The sequence below is a fragment of the Muntiacus reevesi genome, chromosome 5 (genome assembly GCF_963930625.1).
Source record: "Muntiacus reevesi chromosome 5, mMunRee1.1, whole genome shotgun sequence".
Lineage (NCBI taxonomy): Eukaryota > Metazoa > Chordata > Mammalia > Artiodactyla > Cervidae > Muntiacus > Muntiacus reevesi.
Window position 1 is genome coordinate 90,495,193 of NC_089253.1, and position 26,326 is coordinate 90,521,518.

The following is a 26,326-nucleotide window of genomic DNA, read 5'->3' on the forward strand; positions in this document are numbered from 1 at the left end:
GCCGGATCATGTAGGGTACCACCGGTGTGGTGTGAGCAGAACGGCGGGGACTTGGGGAGCGTGCTGCGGAGCTGTCGGGCAGCCTTAGGGGCGCGCGCGCCGGGGACGGGGTGGGGCTCGTGGGACAGTCCAGGGGCCGACGCGGGTCCGCAGTCTGGACTTGGGGGCCATGGGGCGGGGCTTGAGGACGAAGGGGTGTGGCGTCAGGGCGGGGGCGGGGCGCACCCGCTGTCTGGGCTTGGGGGCTACGGGGCGGAGTGTGGAGGTCGCGGGGGCGTGGTAGGGTAGGGGCGGGGCCTAGGGGTAGGGGCGGGGCGTGGGCCGCGGGCCCCGAGGGCTCGGGAGGGGCCAGACGCGGGAGGGGCCGGACGCGGGCGGGGCGGGCTCTGGGACGCTAGCGGCTCGCGGGTCGGTGCCCAGACAGCTGCGGCGGCGGCGGCCACACGCGGAGCCCAGATCCCAACCCTCTCCGCGCCCGGCCATGCCACCTCCCCCGCCGCCCACCGTGCTGGTGCCGTCGGAGCGCGCCGTGGTGCTTCTGTCGTGCGTGCTCTCCGCTGTGGGCTCGGGCCTCCTGATAACCACGCACGCCCTGTGGCCCGACCTGCGCAGCCTGGCGCGGCGCCTGCTGCTCTTCCTGTCCCTGGCCGACCTGCTCTCGGCCGCCTCTTACTTCTACGGGGTCCTTCAGGACTTCGAGGACTCCTCGTGGGACTGCGTGCTGCAGGGCGCGCTCTCCACCTTCGCCAACACCAGCTCCTTCTTCTGGACGGTGGCCATCGCCCTCTACCTGTATCTCAGCATCGTGCGCACAGCGTGTGGGCCCGAGACTGGCCGCCTGCTCTGGGCTTTCCATGTCGTCAGGTGGGTGGCGGCAACGCCGCTTTCCTTCAGGTTCCCTGATCCCTGCCCGGATCCTGTGTGCTGTCCCTGTGGCCCTCGCCACGCTCAGGGCCACGCGTCTTGGTCGAACCTCTGACCGGCCACTCAGCCATCAGTGTCTGCTCTTGTCCCGGGACAGCCCTGGGCCAGCGGAATGATGGTCTTGATGAACTAGTTCTGTATATCGCCGCAGGGGGCGTCCCTTTGAGGTGGCCCCAGCTCAAGCCTCCCAGGGAGGTGGGTGCCTCAGCGCAGGCCCTGGAGCGTGGGGGACTAGAGCTCACCCTCAGAGCCGGACCCTGGTAACTTGGAAGCACCTGGAGAGCTGGTGAGGCCACTCTGGACCTTTGGCCTCCTGTTTCACTGCGTTCTGGCCATCTCTGCTGCTGGTGGGCATGGGGGCAGGCACCTGAGAGATGAGTTAGGTGCCCCAGGATGGAAAAGTACATGTGGTTCATGTGGCCACTCTCAGGCTGCCCTCCACCCAACCCTCTGCCTCAGCGCTAAAATTTAGGAAGGACAGTCTTGTTTATTTTATCTTTACTCATCTCTAAACCTCAGGCACCAATCTCTTGCTATCTCTGTTCTAGATAATCTTTCTTTCCAGAGTTCAGCAGCTCTGAAATTGAGGTCAGAGCCAGAGGCTGGTCTGGAAGACAGCTGCCAGCTGCGTGGAGTCTCTGGGTAGCGAGAACCAAGGCCTTGTCCTGCCCTGGCATTGTAGTATCTCATCCAGCTAGCTCTCACCTGTGAACCAAGGTTGGCCCCTTCCCAGTGTAATCCCAGGATTCAAACATCTGGTGAGGTCCTCTGCTGAACCCAAGGCAGGAATTTTGTAGAGCTTTCCTCTTCTCCCTCCTCCAAATAAGAGCACCAAATGCTGCCCTAATTATAGGTCCTCTCTGTTAAATACTTGAGTTCTTTCCAAGGGACAGAGGATGGTCAGCACTTTTGTAGAGACAAGTCACCTGGGTGTCACAACAGTGAGGTCACAAGCCTGCAAGAGTCACTTGACCTCCAGGTCTCACGGCTGTTGGAGGGAGGCCAGCTGGTCCCTGGGAAATTAAATGGCCTGCTTCTCAGCTGTTCAAGTCAAAATGTTTGCAGTGAGCCATTCAGACAGGGTCAGGTGCTGCAGAGATCCACAGAGAGGGGGTGACCTTTCCTTTCTCTCTGCCCCACTGGATCTCTGCATCCATTTCTGGGACCCTGTTCTTGGGAGGCTGGTTGGGTGTGGGCAGCATGGAGCTCAAGTGTACCTGAGAAGGTGCCCAAGACTTTCTTTGCAAGGTTCTCTTCTCTTTTCCCCTTCTCTTTTGAAAAGTACTGAATACAATGTATTTTTTAAGTGATAAAGAGAACCTGTGGAGCTTCTATAGAAAAGACACATTCCCTAAGAACCTTTCTTTTCACTTCTAGGGATGTTTTCTGTGATGCTTAGGGAAAGCCTCCCAAGAAAGCCTGTGTGTCCTTCTGTGGCTATAAGGAAGCAGATTGTTCCTCTTGTCTGTTGTATGTGATCCCCCTACTTTATATATACATGGCTACATTCAGTCTGTAGTTGCAGTGCACAGGCTCAATAGTTGTGGTAGTTTAGTTACCTCACCAGGGTTCGAACCCAAGTCTCCTGCATTGGAAGGTGGATTCTTAACTACTGGACCACCAAAGAAGTCCCTATCTACTTTCTTCTTAAAAGAAAAAAGAAATTTTCCTGTCAAAGGGACTTTGACAATTTTTTCTCTTCCAGAAGTTAGCACTCCCTTTGCTAGTCTAAAACTTGGTAAAAACCTGTCCAGCAGGTTCATGTATTGACCTGGATCCTCCCAGGCGATATTGCTAAGGACTCTTCAGCGTCTTTCTTTGAAGGATTAATTTATGGCTGCTGAAGGACCTCTTCAGTTCAGTTCAGTCGCTCAGTCATGTCCGACTCTCTGTGACCCCATGGACTGCAGCACGCCAGGCTTCTTTGTCCATCATCAACTCCCGGAGCTTGCTCAAACTCATGTCCATTAAGTTGGTGATGCCATCCAGCCATCTCATCCTCTGTCGTCCCCTTCTCCTCCTGCCTTCAGTCTTTCCCAGCATCAGGGTCTTTTCCAGTGAGTTAGTTCTTAGCATGAGGTGACCAAAGTATTGGAATTTCAGCTTTAGCATCCGTCCTTCAGTGAATATTTAGGACTGATTTCCTTTAGGATTGATGGTTTGATCTCCTTGCTATCCAAGGAACTCTTAAGAGTCTTCTTTGGCACCATAGTTCAAAAACATCAACTCTTTGGCACCCAGCTTTCTTTATAGTCCAACACTCCCATCCATACATGACTTCAGGAAAAACCATATCTTTGACTATATGGACCTTTGTAGGCAAAGTAATGTCTGCTTTTTTATATGCTGCCTAGGTTGGTCATAGCTTTTCTTCCAAGGAGCAAGTGTCTTTTAATTCCATGGCTGCAATCACCATCTGCCGTGATTTTGGAGTCCAAGAAAATAAGTCTTTCACTGTTTCCATTGTTCCTCCATCTATTTGCCATGAAGTGATGGGACCGGATGCCATGATCTTCGTTTTTTGAATGTTGAGTTTTAAACCAGCTTTTTCACTCTCCTCTTTCACTTTCATCAAGAGGATCTTCAGTTCCTCTTCGCTTTCTGCCATAAGGGTGGTGTCATCTGTATATCTGAGGTTATTGATATTTCTCCCGGCAATCTTGATTCCAGCTTGTGCTTCATCCAGTCTGGCATTTCGTATGATGTACTCTGCATGTAAGTTAAATAAGCAGGGTGACAATATACAACCTTGATGTACTCCTTTCCCAATTTGAAACCAGTCTGTTGTTCCATGTCCGGTTCTAGCTGTTGCTTCTTGACCTGCATACAAATTTCTCTGAAGGCAGGTAAGGTAGTCTGGTATTCCCATCCCTTGAAGACTTTTGCACAGTTTGTCGTGATCCACATAGTCAAAGGCTTTAGTGTAGTCAATGAAGCAGAAGTAGATATTTTTGTGGAGTTCTCTTGCTTTCTCTATGATCTAGCAGATGTTGGCAATTTGATTTCTGGTTCCTCTGTCTTTTCTAAATCCAGCTTGAACATCTGGAAGTTCTCAGTTCACATACTGTTGAAGCCTCGCTTGGAGAATTTTGAGGATTACTTTGCTAGTGTGTGAGATGAGTACAATTGTGCGGTAGTTTGAAGAGTCTTTGGGATTGCCTTTCTTTGGGATTGGAATGAACACTGACCTTTTCCAGTCCTATTGTCACTGCTGTTTTCCAAGTTTGCTGGCATATTGAGTGCAGCACTTTAACAGCATCATCTTTTAGGATTTGAAATAGCTCAATAGGAATTCTATTACCTCCACTAGCAAGGACCTCTTGGCAGTGGGAAGTCTCATCTTCAGACTCAGGCTACACAGTGACCCAGTCGTTAACCATGTCAAATGACTGGAAATCAGTCCTCTTCTTCAGACCTTCCAGTCTCCAAAAATATTTTAAAATATGAATACACAAAAGGTCAATCTCTATTCTCTAAAGAGTTCTTATGAGTTGATTTTTTCAAAGAAAACTGACAAGTATCTTTAGAAATGGACAGAGGACATTCTGACAAAATAGTAAAAGTGTGAATACTCAATACAAGCAATAACAAAGAAGTACCATTTTCTCTTTTAATTAGAAGGAAAAAAGTAGTAAGGCAGGATATTAATGTGATATGCAGATGAAACTGGTGTTTTCCTAATTATTTTTGGCCATGTAAATTGGAATAATCCATGTAGAAAGTATTTGGTTCATGCCTCTTGATCCCAGAAATCCTATTATAGGGATCTAGTCTAAGGAGATCAACCAAATGACATGCAAAGCCGGATGTACAAAGGAGTTTGCATGGCACTGTTAGCCAGTGATGACAATTTGAAAGCAACCTTTATGTCCAAAAAATAGGGGATCAGTAAGTTATAGACTATACCCCACCTGGAAGTGTTATGCTGTTAAATACTGGCCATGAACTCTACAAGTAATATATATTTTTTAAGTGGTAGGGCATGATAAGTGGGAAAAGCCATCTATAGCGCTGAATGCAGCCATACACTGCAGGAGGCTGGAGAGAGTCATGCCAGCAGGCAAGTACCCAAGGAGTCCCTGCATGCCCCCTGGGGCCCTATGATAATGCCTGACATAGTTTCCTTTACTGAAAGACTTAAAAAAAAAAAATCTCATTGGGGAAGGAGGGCAGCTTAGACTTTATCCTCAGAGGTCAGGCTCCTGAGGTCTTGCAAAGTGCTGCCTTGATCCTCCGAAACCCAGCGGACTCACCCAGGATTGGTCACCCTCCAGCCACAGCTGATGAGACTTGCCTGAGCCACGGAGCTGTGAGTGGAGGCTCCGGGTTAGAACTTCAAGGTCAGTGCCCCTTTAGGATTCCATCTTGTCTCTTGGCCTTGACAATGATTTTTTAAACTGAGAAGTAATTTGGCGGTCATTTATTTTTAGCTTTCTGGATTTCCCCCATTGTTAACATGTAATTAAACACGTTAGCGTTATTTATCTTTTCCAATAATTTTTTTCTGGAATCATTTAAGAGTAAGTTGCAGACCTGATGCCCCCAACTCCCAATCCTTCAGGGTGTATTTTCAAAAGGCAAGGACAGTCTCTTGCATGACCATGTTGTTAGTGTTGTTCAGTTGCTAAGTCATGTCTGACTCTTTGCGACCCCATGGACTGTAGCCCACCAGGCTCCTCTGTCCATGGAATTTCCCAAGCAAGAATAATGGAGCGGGTTGCCATTTCCTTCTCCAGGGAACCTTCCCAATTCAGGGATCGAATCCACATCTCCTGCATTGGCAGGCAGATTCTTTACCACTGAGACACCTGGGAATAGCACAGGCACCCTATTTTGTAGGATGTCTCTCTCACCCAGGTTGCCTGATGCTTCCTTGTGAGTGGATCTGTTGCAGAAACGGGGACCCCGTTTAGGGCCCAAGAATGGATGCTTGTCTAACACCTAGAAATGAATTGTCCAAAGAGGCACACGTGCTGACAAAGCAAGAGACTGTTGGGAAGGGGTGTCCCTGGGGAGATCAGTAGGTAAAGGAACCCAGGAGGACTGCCCTGCCATGTGGCTCACAGCCTTGGGTTTTATGATGAGGGAATTCATTTCCAGGTAGTCTCTGGCCAATCACTGTGACTCAAGGCCTTTCCTGGTGGTGTGAGTATTGCTCGGCCAAGATGGATTCCAGCGAGGAGGATTCTGGGAGGACGTATGGACTGGAGTCTCCTGTCTCCTTTTGACCTTTCCCAAATTCTTCTGGTTGGTGGTGGCTTGTTAGTTCCCTGTCCCTTACCAGAATCGCCTGGTGAAAAATAACTCATGCAGATGGTTACTGGAGTGAGCAGTGTCAGTCATGTGTCCCCTAACAGATTCAGAATCAGCACTTCGGGCTGAAATCTCACAGAAACTGGTTCTCGCTTGCTACCTGGGGGTGGCTGGCAACTGTGATTTGTACGTTTCCTAGTGATGTTCACTTTGATCACTTGGTCGAGGTGTTACCTACCAGTCTCCACTGCAGTTACTCTTTTTCCTTTTGTAATTAATAAGGATCTTATCTAGATAAACCTCCTGGAAGTCTCAAGGTCTCACTCAAGGGTTTCATATCCATTGATTCCTATAGCGTTCCAAGGTGAATCTTCTGGTTGTTGCTTCATTTTTAAGTGAAGTGAAAGTGAAAATTGTTCTGTCGTGTCCAACTCTTTGCGACCCCATGGACATGGGATTCTCTAGGCCAGAATACTGGAGTGGGTAACCTATCCCTTCTCCAGTGGATCGAACTAGGGTCTCCTGCATTGCAGGTGGATTCTTTACCAACTAAACTATCAGGGAAGCTAAGGTGTGAGAATATTCCACGTTCAAGGGCAAGTCCTGTATCAAGTCCCTTTGTACTGTGTCTTAGCAGTGGAGGTGGCATTATACCAACACCACGTGATTGATCGATTGCTTGAAACATAGTTGACTTACAATGTTGTGTTAGTTTCAGGTGTATAACACAGATTCAGTTATATATTTATATTCTTTTATAGATTCATTTTCCTTATAAGTTATTAAAAATTACTGAGTAGAGTTTCCTGTACTATGCAGTAGGTCCTTGTTGTTTATCTATTTTATATATAGTTGTGTGTACATGTTAATCCCAAACAGTTAGGATCCTAAATTATCCACCCCCTCTCCCTTTTGGTACAACCATGTTGTACAGGCATGTGGATAAGCATCTGGGACCATCTGTTTGCAGTTCTCACCTATGAAAGTGCTGGGCAGCCCAGTGGCCATGGGTGGGGTCATTTCCCTTTTGATAAGATAAGCCTAAAACCATCTCTGTCGCCTTGCAGAACGCAACCTGCCTTTCAAAATAGCCCCTCTTCCCCTACAAGTGGTGGGCTCCTTCTGAACCAGACGGACAGGGTCCTTAACTGTCCCCAACACATGTGCCCTAGGGCCACCGCCGTGCCAGGCATCCGCTGGTGTGTCCTGTGATTGCAGGGGGAGGTTGGGCCAGGGGTGCCGCATCTCGCCACGGGCCTGGGCCAAGCTGGCCGCCTCCAGCAGCCTTAGGATTTCTTTGGGCTCCACTGAAGTAGGGATAGATGTGGGCATGACCCCTGGCCCAGGTGCCCACCCACCCTCTGGCAGTGGCTGGGAGTTCTGGAGGAAGAGAGAAATCTAGGGCACCCCAGGGTCACCGTAAAACCCCCTGCTGTGGGGAGGGAGAAGTTCCCGTGCAGAGAAAAGGGGAACCTCAGGCCCTGAAGGGGAGAGCCTGTGAGCTCTCTAAGCAGACACCGGCTCGCTCACCGAGGGCCCAGTGACAAGGCCCCAGGTGGGCCGTGCCTGAATGGGGATGGACGCAGCAGCTGCGTGAACAGCACCCCACGCCAGGTGGTGCTCCCCAAAATGACAAGAGCTGAACTGACTTTGTTTTCTGAGAGCGCTGCTACAGTGAGGTCTCTGCACTGCGTTTGCATGTTCGTGGGGGCACCGTGGGTTGCCCCTTGACCCTGCTGGGGCACGGGCAGATGCCGCAGGCCTTACCTGGGCCCAGGTGGGCAGGAAAGCATCCCTGTCTGCTACAGAGCACTCCCCGGCCCCCAGAACCAGGACTGCAGAGCCTGGTGCTGGCAGGGGGTGTTTCGCTTCTGCAGCCAGGGCTGCAGAGCGACCTTGTGGTGGCCTGGCCAGTGGCTGGCGCCCTGAACGCCCACATCCTGCCCCTCTGCCCGGCACTTCACACTAAGAGCCCATTGTCCAGGCAGAAACCTCCAGGCCTCCTCAGGCCTGGATTCCTTTCCCCAGGCCCTGCTCCCTGCCGCTGCCTCCCTCCGAGCTGGCTCTGTCCTGCTCCCAAGAGCTTCTAAATCGGCACATTGTTGCCTGGTGGTTTCGTCCTCAGAACATCTCGGCGTCACGTTCACAGTCACGGCTTTCCGTCGGGCACAGGCCCAGGGACCAGGCTCTGCTGTTTTGGGGGAAAGACCCTCCTGTGGCCTTCCTAGCAGGGCCACCCATGTAGCAGAGATCTGTAGGAAGGGTGAGGTCTGGTGAGGGGGCAGTGCAGAAATCCACGGTGGACTGAGGAGATTTGGAGCCCGTGGGGGAAGGGTCTTCCCATTGCCGAGTCACCCCAGGTGTTCCCCACTCTGACTGGTGGGACAGATTTCAGAAGATCCCCAACTGGGCAGACTGAGATCTTTGAGGGAAACCCAGAGCGTTGCTCTTGTGGACACTGGCCGCCTCTTGTGGGACTCTAACAAATGCCAGGGAATCCAGGTGTGGGATGTAGCCTGCTCACTGCCCAGCTGATCCTGCATTGGTTCAGCTTCTCACTGGGCAACCAAAGAACAAAGTGAATGCCAAGTTCCACAAGCCAAGCTCATGTCCAGTCTGCAGGACTTTTGTCAGTTACACCTTCCCTAAGCTTACTGAGGGCCCCCAGCTCTGCAGGTCTGGATGTGATTAGAGGGGAGGTCCCCTGTGTGTCTCTCCCCTACAGTTGGTAAGACAGCCTCTGCCTTAGTCTGCTCCAGCTGCCCTAACAAAGCCCATGAACTGGGTGGGGCACTTAAAAAACAGACATCCTCCCCTCCAGGTCCCAGAGGCTGGAAGTCTGAGATCCAGGTGTGGGCAGGGCCTCCCTTCCTGGTTTGCAGAGAGCCGTCTGCACCCCGTGCCCTCACATGGTTGTCCCTCAGTGAGTGTTTGCATCCAGATCTCTTCTTACAAGGCCATTCCTTGTTGTTCAGTCTCTTAGTCATGTCTGACTCTTTGTGACCCCAGGGACTGTAGCACATCAGGCTTCCCTGTCCATCACCATTTCCAAGAGCTTCCTCAAACTCATGTCCATTGAGTTGGGGATGCCATCCAACCATCTCATCCTCTGATGCCCCCATCTCCTCCTGTCCTCAATCTTGCCCAACATCAGGGTCTTTTCCAGTGAGTTGGCTCTTCCCATCAGGTGGCCAAAATATTGACGCTTCAGCCCCGATCTCCTCCTGCCCTCAATCTTGCCCTGCATCAGGGTCTTTTCCAGTGAGAGGGCTCTTCACATCAGGTGGCCAAAGTAGTGGAGCTTCAGAGTCAGTCCTTCCAAAGAATATTCAGGGTTGATTTCCTTTAGGATTGACTGGTTTGATCTCCTTGCAGTCCAAGGGACTCTCAAATCTTCTTGCATAGACACCTGTCCTATTGAATTAGGACCTACCCAATGACCCCATTTTGACCTCATCACCTCTTTAAAGACCTTATCCCCAGACATAGTCCCATCCCAATGTTCTAGGGGTTCGGACTTCAACACAGGAATCTAGGGGAGATGGGGAGACATACCCACCCTGAAACTGCCTCTGAAGGGGGAGGAAGCCAGCTTGGAGTCTGGCCTCGGTTTCCAGGCAAACACAGGTGAGAGCTGGGGCTGGATGCCTCTGGGACAAGCTCTTGGTGCCCTTCCAAGTAGGGGATTCTGCTCACAGATGGGCTTCTGTTGTTGTTCAGTTGTTCAGTCCTGTCTTTGCAACCCCATGGACTGTAGCACACCAGGGTTCCCTGTCCCTTGCCGTCTCCTGGAGTTTGCTCACACTCATAGCCATTGAGTCAGTGATGCCATCCAACCATCTCATCCTCTGCCGCCACCCCCCACCCCCCCGCCTTTTTTGTGATCTTTAGGCGCCTTCCATCTAAGGGACCCCAGCCCTGCTTCTCCTCAGCCTGTATCACAGGTTTGGAGAGAAGAGGTCACCTGTGCTAACCGTGTCTCTCCTCAGGCCTTTTCACAGCATCCCCTGCACGTGGTCACACGACTTCCTTCCCTTGGTGGGAGTGGGGAGGGGAGAGAGCTGCCAGTTCAGCCCCCTGCTCTGGGACTTGAGCAGCACGCCTGCCTTTTCTTTCCTCTGGCCGCCTGATGGCTATTGCACTCACAAGACCTCCTCAAAAGTCTTTCAGCACTCAAGGCCCAGTACCTCCTCACATGCCCGCTCTGGCGCCAGCTTCACAGGCTCAGGTTTAGAATGTGGGTCCCAGGTGTCCACATGGAGGGAGGACAGTTTGCTGGCCGCTCTCCATCACCCACATCTGGGCATCAGGGAGAGCTCTCTGACCTTCTGGGTCACGGTCAACTGCAACCCTTGGTCTGTCTCATGTGTGCTGTTGCTAAGCCATATCTTACTTTTTTTGGCTTTATTGTTGATTTTTCTTTTTTGATTGATGGTGGTTTTTTTACAGGGATGAAAAGAAGCCTGTTATGTGGTATTGGGTAGGCCAAAAACTTCATTCTCATTTTTCTGTACCATCTTACAGAAAAACCCAACCGAACTTTTTGGCCAGCCCTATACTTGTTAGAAATTAGCAGTAGACTTTTCTGGAAAGTGGCAATTAGGTCATACATGTCTTTGCAGAGTCCCTTCCAGGGTCGCATACCACCAATAGCTCAGGGTGATCGCTTGGTCAGAGAGCAACTTGGCTAATCTGAGGTTGCCAGCCTTTCACCACGCTCTGTAGGTGAGAACCCGGGGCAGTTTCAGCCCCCATCCTTTTCACCCCTTGTCTAGTGGTGACCTGGAGCCAGTTTGTGGGACCCAACTGTTAAATTTCAGGGTATTTTTTGGGCTGGTTGTTAGCTAGAACGATCATTAAAAATTAAATTATTTAAACATACAATTAAATAAATTATATTAAAAACAAGAGTACTACTCACAACCCCTTTGGTCCTAATTATAGTTTTGTTGATTTGTAAAGCAGATGTCAGCAAACTTTTCCTGTAGAGGACAGGATAATGATTATTTTCAGCTCTGCAGGCCATGTGACCTCCCCGTGCAATTGCTCAGCTCAGTTCTGGTAACTTGCAAGCAGCCGTAGGTGACATGTAACCAGTGAGTGTGGCTGTGTGCCAATAAAACTTTATTTTAAAGAACAGACAACAAATTGGGAGATTGGGACTGACATATATATCACTATATAAAAATGTATATATATATATTAGTTGCTAAGTCATGTCTCACTCTTGCAACCCCATGGCCTGTAGCCCACCAGGCTCCTCTGTCCATGGGGTTTCTCAGGCAAGAATATTGGAGTGGGTTGCCACTTCCTCCTCCAGGGGATCTTCCTGACTCAGGGATCGAACCCAGGTCTCCTGCACTGCAGGCAGATTCTTTACCGACCAAGCCACCAAGGAGGAGAATGCTCTGTAATGACCTAAATGGGAAAAGAATCTGAAAAAAGAGTGGAAAATACTGTATATTAGCACATATATGGAATCTAGAAAGAAGCTACTGATGAACCTATCTACAGGGCAGCAGTGGAGATGCAGAAATAAATAGACTTGTGGACACAGTGGGGGGACAAGGTGGATGATTTGAGATAGTAGCACTGAAACGTACACTTTACCATATGTAAAGTAGGTAACCAGTGGGAATTTGCTGTGTAAAGCAGGGAACACAAAGCCAGTGCTCTGTGACAACCTGGAGGGGGGGCAGAATGGGGAGGTTTAAGAGAGAGGATCATATGTATACCTATGACTAGTTCATGTTGCTATATGGCAGAAACCATCTCAATATTGTAAATTGCTTACTCTCCAATGAAAAGACTACAAAATAAGAATAAAAAGTGGATATATGTATATGTATAACTGATTCACTGCTGTATAGCAGGAACGAACACATTCTAAATCAACTATACTCCAATTTAAAATAAATAAAATGGAAAAATAAATAAAACACAGACTTTGGACTGGATTTGGCCTGAGAGCCCGAGTATGTTGGACCCCTGATCTAAAGTTAAGAAAGTGATTAGGAAATGTGAGTGTGTGCATGCGTGCTTTAGTCATATCCGACTCTTTAAGACCCTATGGACTGTAGCCTGCCAGGCTCCTCTGTCCTCTGCCTGGATTCTCCAGGCAAGAATATTGGAGTGTGTTGCCATGCCCTCTTCTCGGGGATCTTCCCGACCCAGGGATCAAACCCATATCCTTATGTCTCCAGCAATGACAGGTGGATTCTTTACCACTAGCGCCACCTGGGAAGCCCCGGAAATGTTAGTAGTAAAGATAAAATGTAAAAGTGCTTCTTGTCTCTGAACCTAAGCCTACGGCCCACATCAGGGCAAGTGGGAAGCCGGATATTCAGGGGGAGGTGATGAGAATGGGCCAGGTCCCAGAGCAGGAAAAAAGAAATATCTTCTGGTGTTGGAAAAGTGTTACCTGAGTTACAAAGAGGCTGCTCATGTCAAACGTCATATCAACTTCAAATCAAGCCAGTAAAGTTCCCAGCACTTGTCTGATGCCCCAGGTCTTCCTCATTTCACTTCCATCTTACTTGTTAAGGAAAATGAAAATAGCATCCACCTTCACGTCATGGAACTACTCTAATTGGCTAACTGCAACCACAGGTTGGCTGCGGATACCAGAGTTTGGAAAAAGTCAACAAGAGCATCCTGTGAGAATCAATTGGCTGTATGGAGTGTACAATGAGGAGTATTGTATATTTTATTATTATTTACAGATTGTGTGCCTCGCCTCACGTCGTTTTAAAAAAAATAGTGAAGTATGGTTGCTTTACTGCAAGAAATAAAGAACTTAAAGTGGCCCATTTTCAAGAAAAGCTAGTTTTGAGTGACAGCTTGCTGATGCAATAGTTATAAAACTAGAAAGTCCAGGGAAACAGAGGAAGGGTTGGGTGCCTAGGCTTTTCACGCTGGCTCATTCTATTGGTGAATTCAAAACATAAGAACAGAAATAGGTGTACAGGAAAGGAGGAAACTAGATGTCAGTGAGGGGCCAGCCCATAAAGAGAGAGGAAGTAAACCTAGGCGACATCTAGAAAGACTGTTCACCCCACAGTATTCAGCCAGTGAGGAACTGGAGGAGGGACTTGCATGCTATGGATAACTTGCGGATAACTTGATCCATGTAGCGACTCTGTGTGAACCTGCCCACCAGACATCCACTAGATGATCTTGCAAGACCATCATTAAAGCCTCACTTGCCGCTGCACGTTATGTCTCCAAGACCATTCGTTTGAGTTTGGGCTGGTGAGCGTGTTTCTCACACTACGATCGCTGTGTTAGTTTCTGCTTACAGCAATGTGAATCAGCTCTAAATACACATGTATTCCCTCTTTTTTGGATTTTCTTCGCACAGGTCACCCCAGAGCCCTGAGTAGAGTTCCCTGAGCTATACTGTAGGTTCTCATTAGTTATCTATTTTATGTGTTGTTGTTTAGTCACTAAGTCATGTCTGACTCTTCCGCAACCCCATGGAGTGTATGTTAGCCTGCCAGGCTCCTCTGCCCATGGGATTTCCCAAGCAAGACTACTGGAGCAGGTTGCCATTTTTCTCCAGGGGTTCAATCCAGGGATCAAACCCGTGTCTCTGCTGTCTCTTGCATCCTTAGGTGGATTCTTTACTGACTGGGCCACCTGGGAAGTCGGTCTATTTTATTCAAAGTATCAATCATGTAAATCCCAATCTGTCAATTCATAATTCATTCCACTCTCCCTTACTCCCCTTGGTTTCCATACCTTTTACTTTGTAAAACTCATAATCAGTTTGTGTGTGTGTGTGTGTGTGTGTATGCAGATGTCTTTCTGATGTTAGAACATCACCAACACGCCAGTGTCTTTACCTATAAATTACGCATCTGGTGGAGCCTGCTTGGCAGGGTGATTAGACCATCCCGCCCATTCCCTTCCCACGCTCCCTGAGATCACTCCTTTTCCCACCTCCACCCAGGTACCTCCCAGGCCGCTACTGGCTCCAGTAAAGCTGCTGTCTGGGCTCAAGTTCAAAGAGCAGCTCTGATTGATCAACCCACAGTCTCAGCCCTTTCAAAACCTTTTGTCTATTTGGTCTTCCCTCTGGCTGTTTTCCAGCACAGACTCAGCTCCAGGCACACCCCAGTCACACAGAGGAGAGACATCACGTAGCTTTTGTCTGTCAGACCAAAAGTTGTAAAACCTGGAAATGTCACCCTGTGGTCCCCAGGTTTCCTTTGGGGGCCCTGGGGATGCTGAGGAGGGAAGGAGGCAGCTTCCTCCTGCCAAGCCTGTGCTGTCTTCCCCCCAGGATGGGAATCCCTGGCTCCCGTCCTGCCGGGGGATGGTCTCGACTCACTGCTCTCCCACCTCTAACTTCAGGATTTCTGGTTCAGCCCTTTAACAGGGGTCCCTAACCTCTGGGATCTAATGCCTGGTGATCTCAGGTGGAGCTGCTGTAATCAAAATAGAAATAAAGCGCACAATGCATGTAATGTGTTTTGTTGTTCAGTTGCTAAGTTGTGTCTTGACTCTTTGTGACCCCATGAACTGCAGCATTCCAGGCTTCTCCGTCTTTCACTATCTTCTGGAGCTTGCTCAAACTCATGTCCCTTGAGTCGATGTTGCCATCCTCCGTCGTCCTCTTCTCCTCCTGCCTTCAATCTTTCCCAGCATCAGGGTCTTCTGATGAGTCAGTTCTTCACATCAGGTGGCCAAAGTATTGGAGCTTCAGCTTCAGCATAAGTCCTTCCAATGAATATTCAGGGTTGATTTCCTATAGGATCGACTGGTTTGATCTCCGTGCTGTCCAAGGGACACTCAACAGTCTTCTCCAACACCACATCCCAAAACCATCCTCCCCTACCCCTCAGTCTGTGGAAAAATTTTCTGCCATGAAACCAGCGCCTGGTGCCAAAAAGGTTGGAGACTGCTGCTTTAAAAGCCTTTCACCTCCTTTCAGTAATGTCCTTGCAGTGAACATTTAAGGAGTAAATTGGGAAAAGCTGTCTTGGCCACTGCACTCATACTTCATTCATTCAGGAGGTCCTAGTTTTGCCCTGCCACATGCCAGGCACTGGTGTGGATGCTGAGATGGAGCAGTGAGCCCACATGGCCATCGCCTTCTGGAGCTCACAGTGGACACGTGTTGTCCTTTACTAGGATGGCGTGAGGTTGTTTTTTTTAAATTGGAGGATAATTGCTTTACAATGTTGTGTTGGTTTCTGCCATACAACAGTGTTCATTGCAGTACTATTTACAATGGCTTGAGTTTTAAAATGGGAAACGTTTATTAAGACAAAATAGTTTGATAATAATATATATTAACTTAATAGATCAATAATTCTTCACAGGACAAGCATTTGGCTTCCCTGGTGGTCCAGTGATTAAGAATCCTCCTGCCAATGCAGGAGACGTGGGTTCGATCCCTGGTTCAAGAAGATCCCACATGCCACAGAGCAACTAAGCCCATGTGCCACAACTACTGAGTCTGCACTCTAGAGTCTTCACCCTGGAGCCCTCCTCCACAACAAGAGAAGCCACTGCACCGCAACTAGAGAGTAGCCCCCGCCAATCACAACTGAGAAATCCCTCTCGCAGCAACCAAGACCCAGTGCAACCACAAATAAAGTTTAAAAAAAAAATAGCACACTCCATTGTAAGTGTAACATAATAATCCCATAATCCTTTGATTTGGGTGGAGTTTTGGCCCCTCCTGTGCTTCTGTGCCTTCAAGGGGGACGTGTCGCTTCTGCCTCCGGACAGCTGGAGCTGCAGGGCTGTGGGGCTCCTGCAGAGGTCAGTGGAGGATGGACACCAAACCTCCCCCAGGCTCAGGGAGCTGACTTTCTCCTTTACATCACCATCCCCGCCCTGCCTCCTCCCCCATCCTGCAGCCTTTGGAGGCCTTGATAGAAACACTGCTCTTCTAGCCTCCTTCTGGTAACAGATCAAGTGCAACTGGGATCACATCACTGTTCTATGACTTTCAGAAAGAGCCGGCATCCCTTACACAGAGCCCTTGAGGTAGAACTGCTTTCTGCACTGTTTTCCTAATGACACTGTCCTGGTCACTGGGCAGCTGACCTGGGACATAGGCCTGTGTGTCCTGCTGGGGTCACAGGCCTCACACCTCCCTGGCGCCTGCACTGCAGGACTGGATCCTGGATCCTGGATCCTGGGACCTAGGGATGAGCCTGCCTGACATAAACATGGACACACCCTGTCCCGGGTGCACCTCACGCTGATCAGTTTATTCTGGTAATGACTGACTGCAATGCTCTGCTCCAGGCACTGTGATCATCCCCACTTGGTGCAGAAAAACACTGATGTGTTGCAGCCACGCGGGGCAGGCCCGAGACTTGGACCCAGCATGTTGCTTCGCCGTCCAAGCTCTTAACTACCCTGCAGGCCTCCACATTAGCTTGTTTGTGTCCCTCTCACCGACTTGAAAGGTTTTGGGGGAGACTGGTGTGGGGACCACCGAGGAGGGGCCTTGGGGCTCAGCCCTAATCTGGACTGTGTTGCCATTGTGTTAAACTCTAGAAAAGTCCATCCAGCACTGCCTTGAGAGGGGGCTCTGCCCCTGCTCTATGCTTTAGAGGGTCCCCTTGGGCTTCTCTGGTGGCTTAGATGGTAAAGAATCTGCTTGCAATGCAGGAGACTTGGGTTTGATCCCCAGGTTGGGAAGATCCCCTGGAGAAGGGAATGGCTACCCACTCCAGTATTCTTTCCTGGAGAATTCCGTGGACAGAGTAGCCTGGCAGGCTACAGTCCATGGGGTCGCAAAGAGTCAGACAAGACTGAGCGACTAACATACTTGGATCCTTGCCAGGGCCCAAGAAGACGTGTCTGCCTAGAGCCCGCCCCCTCTTCTAGTTCCTGCTACAGCTGCACAGGACCCTGACAGCCCCAAGCCACCAGTGTATGTATGCACTCCCGGACCCAGGCTGGCCACGGGGGCCTGTCTGCTAGTGGAGTGCCTGGATGATATTTGGCCGCGTGGGATAATGTTTGCAGGTTGGTGCCCAGGCCTCCCAATGCAGGAAAGGAGCTGGCTGTTCTGGTGCTATGGTGTGTGATTTTAGTCACTCAGTCGTGTTCATGGGATTTTCCAGGCAAGAGTACTGGAGTGGATTGCCATTTCCTTCTCCCGAGGATCTTCCTGACCCAGGGATCTAACCCCTGTCTCCCACACTGTAGGCAGACGCTTTACCGTCTGAGCCACCCGGGAAGTGAGAGTGCTATAGCACCCTAGGCTCTGAGGAGCCTGGCAATTCTGAATTTGAACCCAGCGTCCGAGCGCTTGGGAGGCTGTGTGTGTCCAGGACATCCCCTGTGTCCCCTTCCCCGGGCTTGGGCAGAGCAGGCTGGATTGGGTGCTTTGGGGACTCCGCCCCTCTGCTCTCCAGGGACCCTGTCTGCTGCGGCCTTGGGGGAGCACTGGCCTTGCCTGCACAGCATCCGGTCTCTGCGCCCTTCCTGGCTTTGCTGGGAGCTGGGTCTGACCTCACCGCGGCCTCTGCTCCTTCCTCCTCAGCTGGGGGGTTCCGCTGGCCATCACCGTGGCAGCCGTGGCTCTGAAGAAGATCGGCTACGACGCCTCGGACGTGTCGGTGGGCTGGTGCTGGATCAACCTGGAGGCGGAGGACCGATTGCTGTGGATGCTGCTGACCGGGAAGCTGTGGGAGCTGCTGGCCTACGTCACCCTGCCCGTGCTCTACCTCCTCATCCGGAAACACATTCACCGGGCGGTAGGTGCCCCCGGGGGCCCGCCTGAGCTCTGTGTGGCCCGCGTGTCCCGGCGTCGGGGCCGGCCATCTCAGGGGAAGGACCAGTGACCGGCGAGAGTGAGGGAGGGTTTGCTCTGCATCACTCACCGTGACGCATGCCGAATTTTACGAGCACCGTGGGTTGTCTTGTTTGCTAATTACACAGCCCCGTCGGGGCGGGTCCTTTTATTCCTTCGTTTGTGGATAAGGAAACAAGGCTCACCAAGGTTAAGGGGCTCCCCAGACTCTTAGTGTCTGGAATTAAGGAGGCTACGAGCGCAGCCTGCGGCCTGGGCCACAGCTCTCTACTGCCCCCTCCTGGACAGACCCATGCAGTTGTTTAACCTTGAAAGGAACCTAGATGAAAGATGCTTGCGTGCAGGTGAGCACGAGCCAAATAAGAATTGACCCGGCAGGGCCCCACCCACACACCCTCCCCCCGAGGTGGGGGAGGGGAGGCCACAGACTTCCGTAATCAGTGATACAAATAATTCACTTCTTATTCTTGGTGATTAAAATATCCTAAGTGGTAGATTTTTCGGGCTCTCAGGAATTCAATAGACTGGGCTGATCAGAAGTCTGCTAGTTCTGGCCAGAAATTCTCGGAAAGAATGCTTTCCCTCTGATCTGACCGAATTGTTCCTTGCGCTTTGACTACCAGTTCGTTTCTGCAGATGTAAAGTACAGGCGTTCTCCTAGCCACGTCCAAGTCCTTGTTGTGATTGTTAAGTCACTAAGTCGTGTCTGACTCTTTTGCAACCCCATGGACTGTAGCCCGCCTGTAGCCAGGCTCCTCTGTCCATAGGATTTCCCAGGTGAGAATCCTGGATTGGGTTGCCATTCCTTTCTCCGGGGGATCTTCCCAACCCAAGAATCGAAACCACATCTGCATTGGCAGATGGATTCTTTACTGCTGACCCACCAGGGAAGCCAGTCATGTGCAAACTACTACCCCAGAAATGCTCAGATTAGCCCATCCATTGATCTGCTCAAGCATTCATTCAGTGCATTTTTGTTGAGCATCTACTATACATAAAAGTTCTGTGTGGCAATGGGAGTTTCTAATGAGAATTCAAGCATGGTTCCTGTACTCCTAGGAGGAGGCAGAGGTGTAATTCCAATGGAAGATAAAATATGGCACGTGGCTGGAGCGGTAGCAGAGTGAAAGCTCTAGGGACAGATTTCCTAGCTCATCCTGCCGATGTGGTGCCTGTCTTTCTGTTTTGTTCTGCGTTTTCAAGGCTGAAATTGTAGGGGAGAATGTCCCCATCTTTCGAGTGTGCTGCAGGCTCAATGGCCATTTCCAAGTGTGTAAGGTGCTCCTCGCAGCTGTCTGACACCTGATCCCCACCCTGTACTCCTGTCTGTCTCCTGAAACACACACTTCGGGTTTTCTTTTTACTTGAAAATCTACCTGATTCTCACTCCTCCCTGCCGCCCTCTTGTGGCTCAACTTGGAGTCACTGACAGAGATGCTGGCAGGTGTACCAATGGGTCTGAGATCCTCTCCATCTTTGAAGGGCTTTTTAGTTGGTCTTCTGCCTGGGCTGGGGTGCCCTTCTCACCCCCTCTTTCCTACTGCCCTAGGAGGGTCCAGGGCTCCCAGATGGAAGTTCCCAGGAGCCCCACCAGGCTCTACCCAGGACTCCCCCCGTCCCCCCCCCCCCCCACACACACAGCTGCAACTCTTGCCTGTGTCTTTCTTTCTTTCTTTTTTTGGCGGTTTGGCCACCTGATGCGAAGAGCTGACTCATTTGAAAAGACCCTGATGTTGGGAAAGATTGAAGGCAGGAGGAGAAGGGGAGGACATGGGATGAGATGGTTAGATGGCATCACCGACTCAATGGACATGAGTTTGGGTAAACTCCGGGAGCTGGTGATGGACAGGGAGGCCCGGCGTGCTGCGGTTCATGGGGTCACAAAGAGTCGGACACAAATGAGCGACTGAACTGAACTGAACTGATGGGGCATGTATGTGGGAGGGAGCTTGTGCAGAGGCCCGGGGGTGAGGTGTGCCTGGCATGTTTGGAGGATTAGGAGGTCTGTGTGGCTGGAGCAGAATAAACATGAGGAATGTGGCAGGAATGAGGTCAGAGAGAGCTAGAGTTGGGGATTTTGTAAGGAACGTACAAAATGAGGAGTCACCAAGAGCTTGGAGTGGAAGACTGGCTTGATCTGACTTAGGTCTGTTGTTGTTGTTTTAATTTTTACAATGTTGTGTTGGTTTCTGCCATACAGCAGTGTGAATTGGACATAATTGTACATACATCCCCCCCCTCCATAGCCTCCCTGCCCTCCCGTCCCCCACTACAGAGCACCACACGGGGCTCCCTGTGCTACTTCTGGGAACTTCTCACCAGCCATCCAGCTTATGGGGGCTTCCCTAGAGGCTCAGACGGTAAAGAATCCACCTGCCATGCAGGAGACCTGGATCCCTGCATCAGGAAGATCCGCTGGAGAAGGGAACGGCTACCCACTCCAGCATTTTTGCCTTGGGAAATCCCACGGACAGAGGAGCCTGGCAGGCTACAGTCCATGGGGTCACAAAGAGTCAGATATGACTGAGTGACTAGCGCTTTTGTCTGTCTTATGCCTGATAGTGTATATATGTTGATGCTACTTTCTCTCTTTGTCCCACTTTCTCCTTCCCTCACTGTGTCCACACGTCTGTCCTCTGTATCTTTGTCTCCATTGCTGCCCTGCAAATAGGTTCATCAGTACCATTTTCTAGATTCCCTATATATGTGTTAATATATGATATTTGTTTTTCTCTTTCTGACTTACTTCAGTCAGTATAACAGGCTCTAGGTTCATCCACCTCACTAGAACTGACTCAGATTTTTTATGGCTGAGTAATATGCCATTATGTATATGTACCGCATCTTCTTTATCCATTCATCTGTCAGTGGACATCTAGGTTGCTTCCGTGTCCTGGCTGTTGTAAATAGTGCAGTAATGAACGTTGGTTTTCAAGGAACCATACTGCATTTGTGTTGAGAGTGGCATTGCGGTGGGGAGGGGTTTGGGGTGGTCAGGGCGACGGAGGGAGACCAGTGAAGAGGCAGTGGCAACCGTCCAGGGAAGTGGTGGTGGTGCCTGGACCTGGCTGGTGGCGGTGACCGTGGACAGAACTTCCAGGTCTGGGTCTGTTTTGAAGGCAGGACCTGCAGGGCTTGCCTTTGGGGCGGACGTGAGCTGTCGCACTGAGATAGGAACCCAAGACCACTCCCAAGCTTGGGGCCCAGGCAGCTGGAAGGACAGGGCTCCTGTTAGCTGAGATGGGGAAACAGGCAGTAGGCTTGGGGGCGAGGTCAGGCATCTGTTGTGAACATGAGAGGCTTCCGACATGCTTTAGACACCCACGTGAGGATGTGGAGTGGCCAGTGAGTGGATAAGACGGGCCAGAGATGGAACCTGGGCTGCCAGCCTCAGGCACTGCATGCCTCACGTCCTCCGGCTCCATCCAGTGTTTGTCCCCAGGAGGAGTGGGGAGACAGCAGCCCAGGGCAGGGGAGGGAGTGGGGAGGAGGGCCCCAGCTCACATCATTCATCTCACATCTGCTCTCTGCCTTCCCCACACAGCGCGAGGAGCTCTCGGAGTACCGGCCCATCGTCTCTGAAGTGAACCGGCTCCAGCGCCACACCTCTGTGGCCGATAAGAAGCTGGTCCTCATCCCGCTCATCTTCATTTGCCTCCGGGTCTGGAGCACCGTGCGCTTCGTCCTGACCCTCTGTGACTCCCCAGCAGTGCGGATGCCGGTGCTGGTGGTTTTGCACGTAGGTCTGCCCTCCCCTGCCTGGCCGGCTGCAGGGTCAGCGGGGCAGGCAGGCCCCAACGCTCCGTCCAGCCTGGGCGGGTGGGGGGCCCTGCTCCCCTGAGCCCTCCTCCATGCCCTGCCTGACAGGGAGCCTTGATGAGAGAAGGTGGAAGGTCAGTGTGGCTCCAGGGCAGCCCATGGGCATTGAGTTGCTGTCCCATGGCCTAGGAGTAACCCCAGGACAGTGGACTGACCCTTAGCCCTTCCAAACCCAGAAGACTCAAGGCATGCCTTCAAGTTCAGGCCTGCCGGTGCTCTGTCGGGGATCCTGGTGGCCAGGGTCCGCAGGGACCAGCCCCCAGAGGTGGAGACAAGGTCCTGGGTCCCCTGCTCCTCCCTGCCTGTGTTGCTCAGACCCGCTCAGCCCTGGCACTCACTTGTCTTCCTTTCTCCCCGCCAGGGCATCGGGAACACCTTCCAGGGAGGCGCCAACTGCATCATGTTCGTCTTCTGCACCCGCGCGGTCAGGACCCGACTCCTCTCTCTCTGCTGTTGCTGCACCCCTCAGCCTCCCGCCGCCGAGAGCCTGGCCGGGCCCCCCAAGGCCCCTGCGCCCTCCAAGAGCGAGTCTCAGAGGCCCAGGCGGACCCCAAACGAACTTCCAAGCACCTGAGCTGCTTCCCTCCTAGTTCCAGGCGTGGGTGCGGCTGACCTGGGGCCTCCTGCCGTTGCAGCTCCTGACCCCCATGGGGAGCAGCGCAAACTCAGCTTGTCTACCTCCTCGACCCTCAGGCACGTCCCCCTCACGCCGCGTCCTTCGGCACTGGGGGGGATTCCGTCAGCACGAGGGCTGCACTGAGATTCAGGGAAACCAGTGGTTCATGAGCACTGCCAATTCGCCTTGTGGTCCAGGAGTCTGGGGCCCCTGACCACACGGCACTGTTTACAGTTGGAGGGCCCCACATGGGTGGGAAAGGCACCAAGAGATACATGTACAACCGTGCACCCATCCTCAATAAACTGCCAGGGTGCCAAAGAAAGGGGCCCCCACCGAGATAACACAGAGCAGATTCCTGGTTTGTCAGAGCGTCGGGGTTCCCCTGAGAGCCTGGCTTTTCCTGGATGGCTTTACTGGTCAATGCAAGGGTCAGTTACCTTGAACCAGGAGGTTCCTTAGTGACCAGCATGGGCACAGCTGCACACAGCGGCTCAGGATGGCCAGTCTGCAGAGGCCTCCTGAATTGTGTCCATGGGCTCCCTGCCCTTGATGGAGATGGTGTGGCCAGGATCCAGACTCCTGCCTCCATGAGACACTTAACGTTGGGGAAGGATTGGGCTTCCCTGGTGGCTCAGATGGTAAAGAATCTGCCTGCAATGCAGGAGACCCAGGGATGGAGCCCTGGAGAAGGGAATGGCTACCCACTCCGGTAATTCTTGCCTGGAGATTGCTGATTTACTCACTTTCTAGGTTAATTTTTTATAGGAAAGGCAACCAGAGAGTTAGGAAATCACCCAAATACTGATTTTTTCCTGAAGGGGAAAGTTAGGGGGATTGGTTGGGGGGTATGACACATGCATCCTGGGGTGATTTGAAAGAAAAAGGATTTAAAAGAAGCATCCGTTAACTCTATCATCTATGACTCTTCCACCAACCCTTTCCTCTTTAGGTCAGAAAACAGTTTCTCTGTTAAGTCACAGAAGCCACTGGCTAAGAAGGGAGGTATACCTGTCACTGGGACGGGGGGCTTGAGGAGGAGGAGTCGAACTTAACTCAACAGGTGCTGCCCCTCCCTTAGGTGCTTCTCCCGTGGGTCCCACGAGCACTCTGCATAACTGCAGAGATGTTCTAAACCCATAAAATGGTTCTGGATTGAAATCAAAGCCACAGCTACTGTTGATCCCTCTTTTACTCTCAAAAGCAAAATCTGTAACAGGAAGAGACTGGAAGGAAGAGTCCTCTACAGAATTACGTCGAAACGCTCTTGTTGGGTTTCCTTTTTAAAAAAGATTTTATGAAAATCAGCAAAGGGTGAACATCCCTTTAGGATTCAGAGAAAGTTCTGGGCTGCTTGGCAGGAGGGCAGTCTGCTTACAGAAATGGCCTATGCTGGGGGAGTTGGTGTTCCCCTAAGGATGTTACAGCACACCTTGGGCACCCAGAGGGTAAAGAGCCTCACATTAGCTTCTAGAACGGAGCAGAAATTCAGGAAGTTGCTGCTGCAAAGGGGAAAATCAGTCATGGGTGAGTTAGAGTATGGGCCCCAGGGGAGAATGATGCTGGACTACCTCCAGTTCTCAAGGGGGCCCCAGAGACCTTGGATCAGATGCTGCAACACTGCTGCCTGCTGGGCGTGGCCTCTAAGGACGAGCCTGAGACCTGGGTTTCCCCAGACCGGATGCAGCCAGGAAACACCTGCAGAAGGAGTCCGGCACAGAGAAGAGCACCTCTGCTGTGCTTCTGCTCTTCTGAAAACCACCCTGAAGATGCACCTATTTCCATTCCCTCCCTCTGCTCCCCACCCCATCTCTGTAGATGGGTGAAAGTGTTCCTGTGAGTGGGGAATAGGTGAGGGCAGGGGAGGGACTCGTTCTTGTGCCCAGAGGCTGGCAAACAGCAGCATCTCCTTTCTCAGTCAGGTCAGTCTAGCTGGGTGGGTGGAGTTCAGAGCAGTAGAACCAGTAGAATAAAGCCCCTTTCTGAACTCCAGGAAGGGTTCCTGCCTCATATGAGAGCAAGACAGAAGTGCGTTCCTCTTACACGTGGTGGGGCTCCTGTGGATTCTCTCTCTGTGTCAGTGTAGTTAAAGGTTATCTACCCTCATTTCCCAGGCACCGCTGGATGACCTCAGCCTGCACAGGGGCTATGAGCTCAGCCCGAGCCCCGCTCTTCTCAGGCACTTTTTGAACCTTGGTCTTTTTCTCAGGTTTACTAAGCACTTTCTGCCTCTTTGTACTTCTGAGCTTCTGAATTGTGTCTGTTTTTGGTTTGTGTGTGTGTGTGTGTGTGTTTGTTTTTTAATAAAGATTATGACTTTAGCCTTGGTTGAGGGTGCAGACAGAGCTCTGCCTACATCCATGACAAGAAAAAGAATGTTTTTGCAGACTTCCTGTAGCAACATAATGACATTGGGAGAGGTTTTTTTTTGCATGTGCAAAGTTGTCATGAAAACCCTGACTGGGTCAAGGCCAAAGTGGCTATTTTAAATAAAATATTTTTCTTTTGTGTGTTTGGTAAACTGATTGCCCTTGAGTTGATGTAGGTAGAGCGGGGCAGGGTGGCTCAGACTGATCTGTGCTGTGGGGGTACGTCCAGCACCTTCCACACCGTTGGGCCCTGGAGACAACGTCTGGGTCCTTGTCTGTGGGCAAAAGCAGTCAAGTGGGAGGCCACCTGGTTGGCACAGCCAGCTGCTCCTAAGTTTGCTTGATAGAGACACTGGTGTCGGTGGTGGTTGGGGGACAGGGGTAGTGGTGTTTATAACACAGATTCCCAGGCCCCTTCCCATCTGAGGATCAACAGATCCAAGTTTCAGGGGCTCACAGCTTGAGGCTAAACTCTCCTGAGTGAGACACTTCAGCCACTGAGCCACCAGCCCTGTCTCCCTGCATGATTTTATCATGAGGCTCAGTGACCCACTGCAGTGGCTGCTAAGGTTCCCTGGTGGCTGGGGACTGCTGGAGCACAAGCGCTCTCAGCCTTCCAGAACCAACCATCAGAGCCCACTGTCTCACTCTATGCAGACCCTCACAGCCCATGCAGCCCTGCCTTCAAGTCTCCTTTTTTTTAAACTGCTATATCTTGGGGAACTTTGCTTCCCAAAGTGCTGCTTGTTAATTAGTTCGATTTCCCGGATTTTGCAAGGCTAAAAATACATTCACTATCAAGAGGATGAAAGGACAAGCCACAGACTGAAAGAAAATAAATGCAAAAGAGATAATGGATGTTAGCTTATTGTCATCATTTCACACTATTGGTAAATCACCATCACACTATACGCTTTGATACAACTTAAAGATATGTGTCAACTGTTTCTCAGTGAAACTGGGAGGAGGGGGAGACACATCTGTCTCTTACCAACATACACAGTGGGCTGTCTAACACTCAGGAAGAAGAAAACAACCTGATTAAGAAACGGGGCAAAGACCTTAACAGGTGCCTACCAAATATTAATAAGATACATGGGTGGCAAATATGCATTTGAAAAGATGCTCCACATCTTGTGTCACCAGGTAACACAAATTAGAACAAGAAGATATTACTACACACCTAGGAGAATGGCCAAGATCCAGAACAACGACACCATCAAATGCTGGAAAGTATGTGGAGCAACAGGAGCTCTCATTCACTGCTTATGGGAATGCAACATGGTGTAGCCACATTGGAAAAGAGTTGTGTGGTTTCTTCTTATGCTGTTACCGTACAATCCACCCATTATGCTCCTTGCTATTTACCCAAACAAGTGGAAAACTTATGTCCTCACAAAAACCTACATATGAATGTTTGTAGCAGCTTTATCCATAACTGCCCAAAGCTTGGAAGCAATCAAAATTCCCTTCAGTAGGTGAATGGATAGATAAACTGTGGTGCACCCAGACAGTGGGGCTTCCCTGGTCGCTCAGGGGTAAGGAATCTGACTGCCAATGCAG

General features: G+C 50.9%; 1 protein-coding gene across 1 annotated transcript; it reads left to right on the top strand.

Moving 5' to 3' along the window:
- The first annotated feature begins 392 nt into the window (after window positions 1–392).
- GPR157 (G protein-coupled receptor 157) lies at window positions 393–24,915 on the top strand. The gene is made up of 4 exons (XM_065935815.1): window positions 393–864; window positions 17,690–17,903; window positions 21,504–21,698; window positions 22,140–24,915. The coding sequence occupies exons 1-4, from the start codon at window positions 482–484 to the stop codon at window positions 22,350–22,352; spliced, it is 1,005 nt and encodes a 334-aa protein (XP_065791887.1). The 5' UTR covers window positions 393–481; the 3' UTR covers window positions 22,353–24,915.
- Window positions 24,916–26,326: the final 1,411 nt, after the last annotated feature.

Coding starts and splice junctions, on each gene's coding strand:
- GPR157 (XM_065935815.1), top strand. CDS start 482: ATGCCACCTCCCCCGCCGCCCACCGTGCTGGTGCCGTCGGAGCGCGCC. Junction 865..17,689: donor TGGGCTTTCCATGTCGTCAG/GTGGGTGGCGGC, acceptor CTTCCTCCTCAG/CTGGGGGGTTCCGCTGGCCA. Junction 21,699..22,139: donor CGGTGCTGGTGGTTTTGCAC/GTAGGTCTGCCC, acceptor TCTCCCCGCCAG/GGCATCGGGAACACCTTCCA.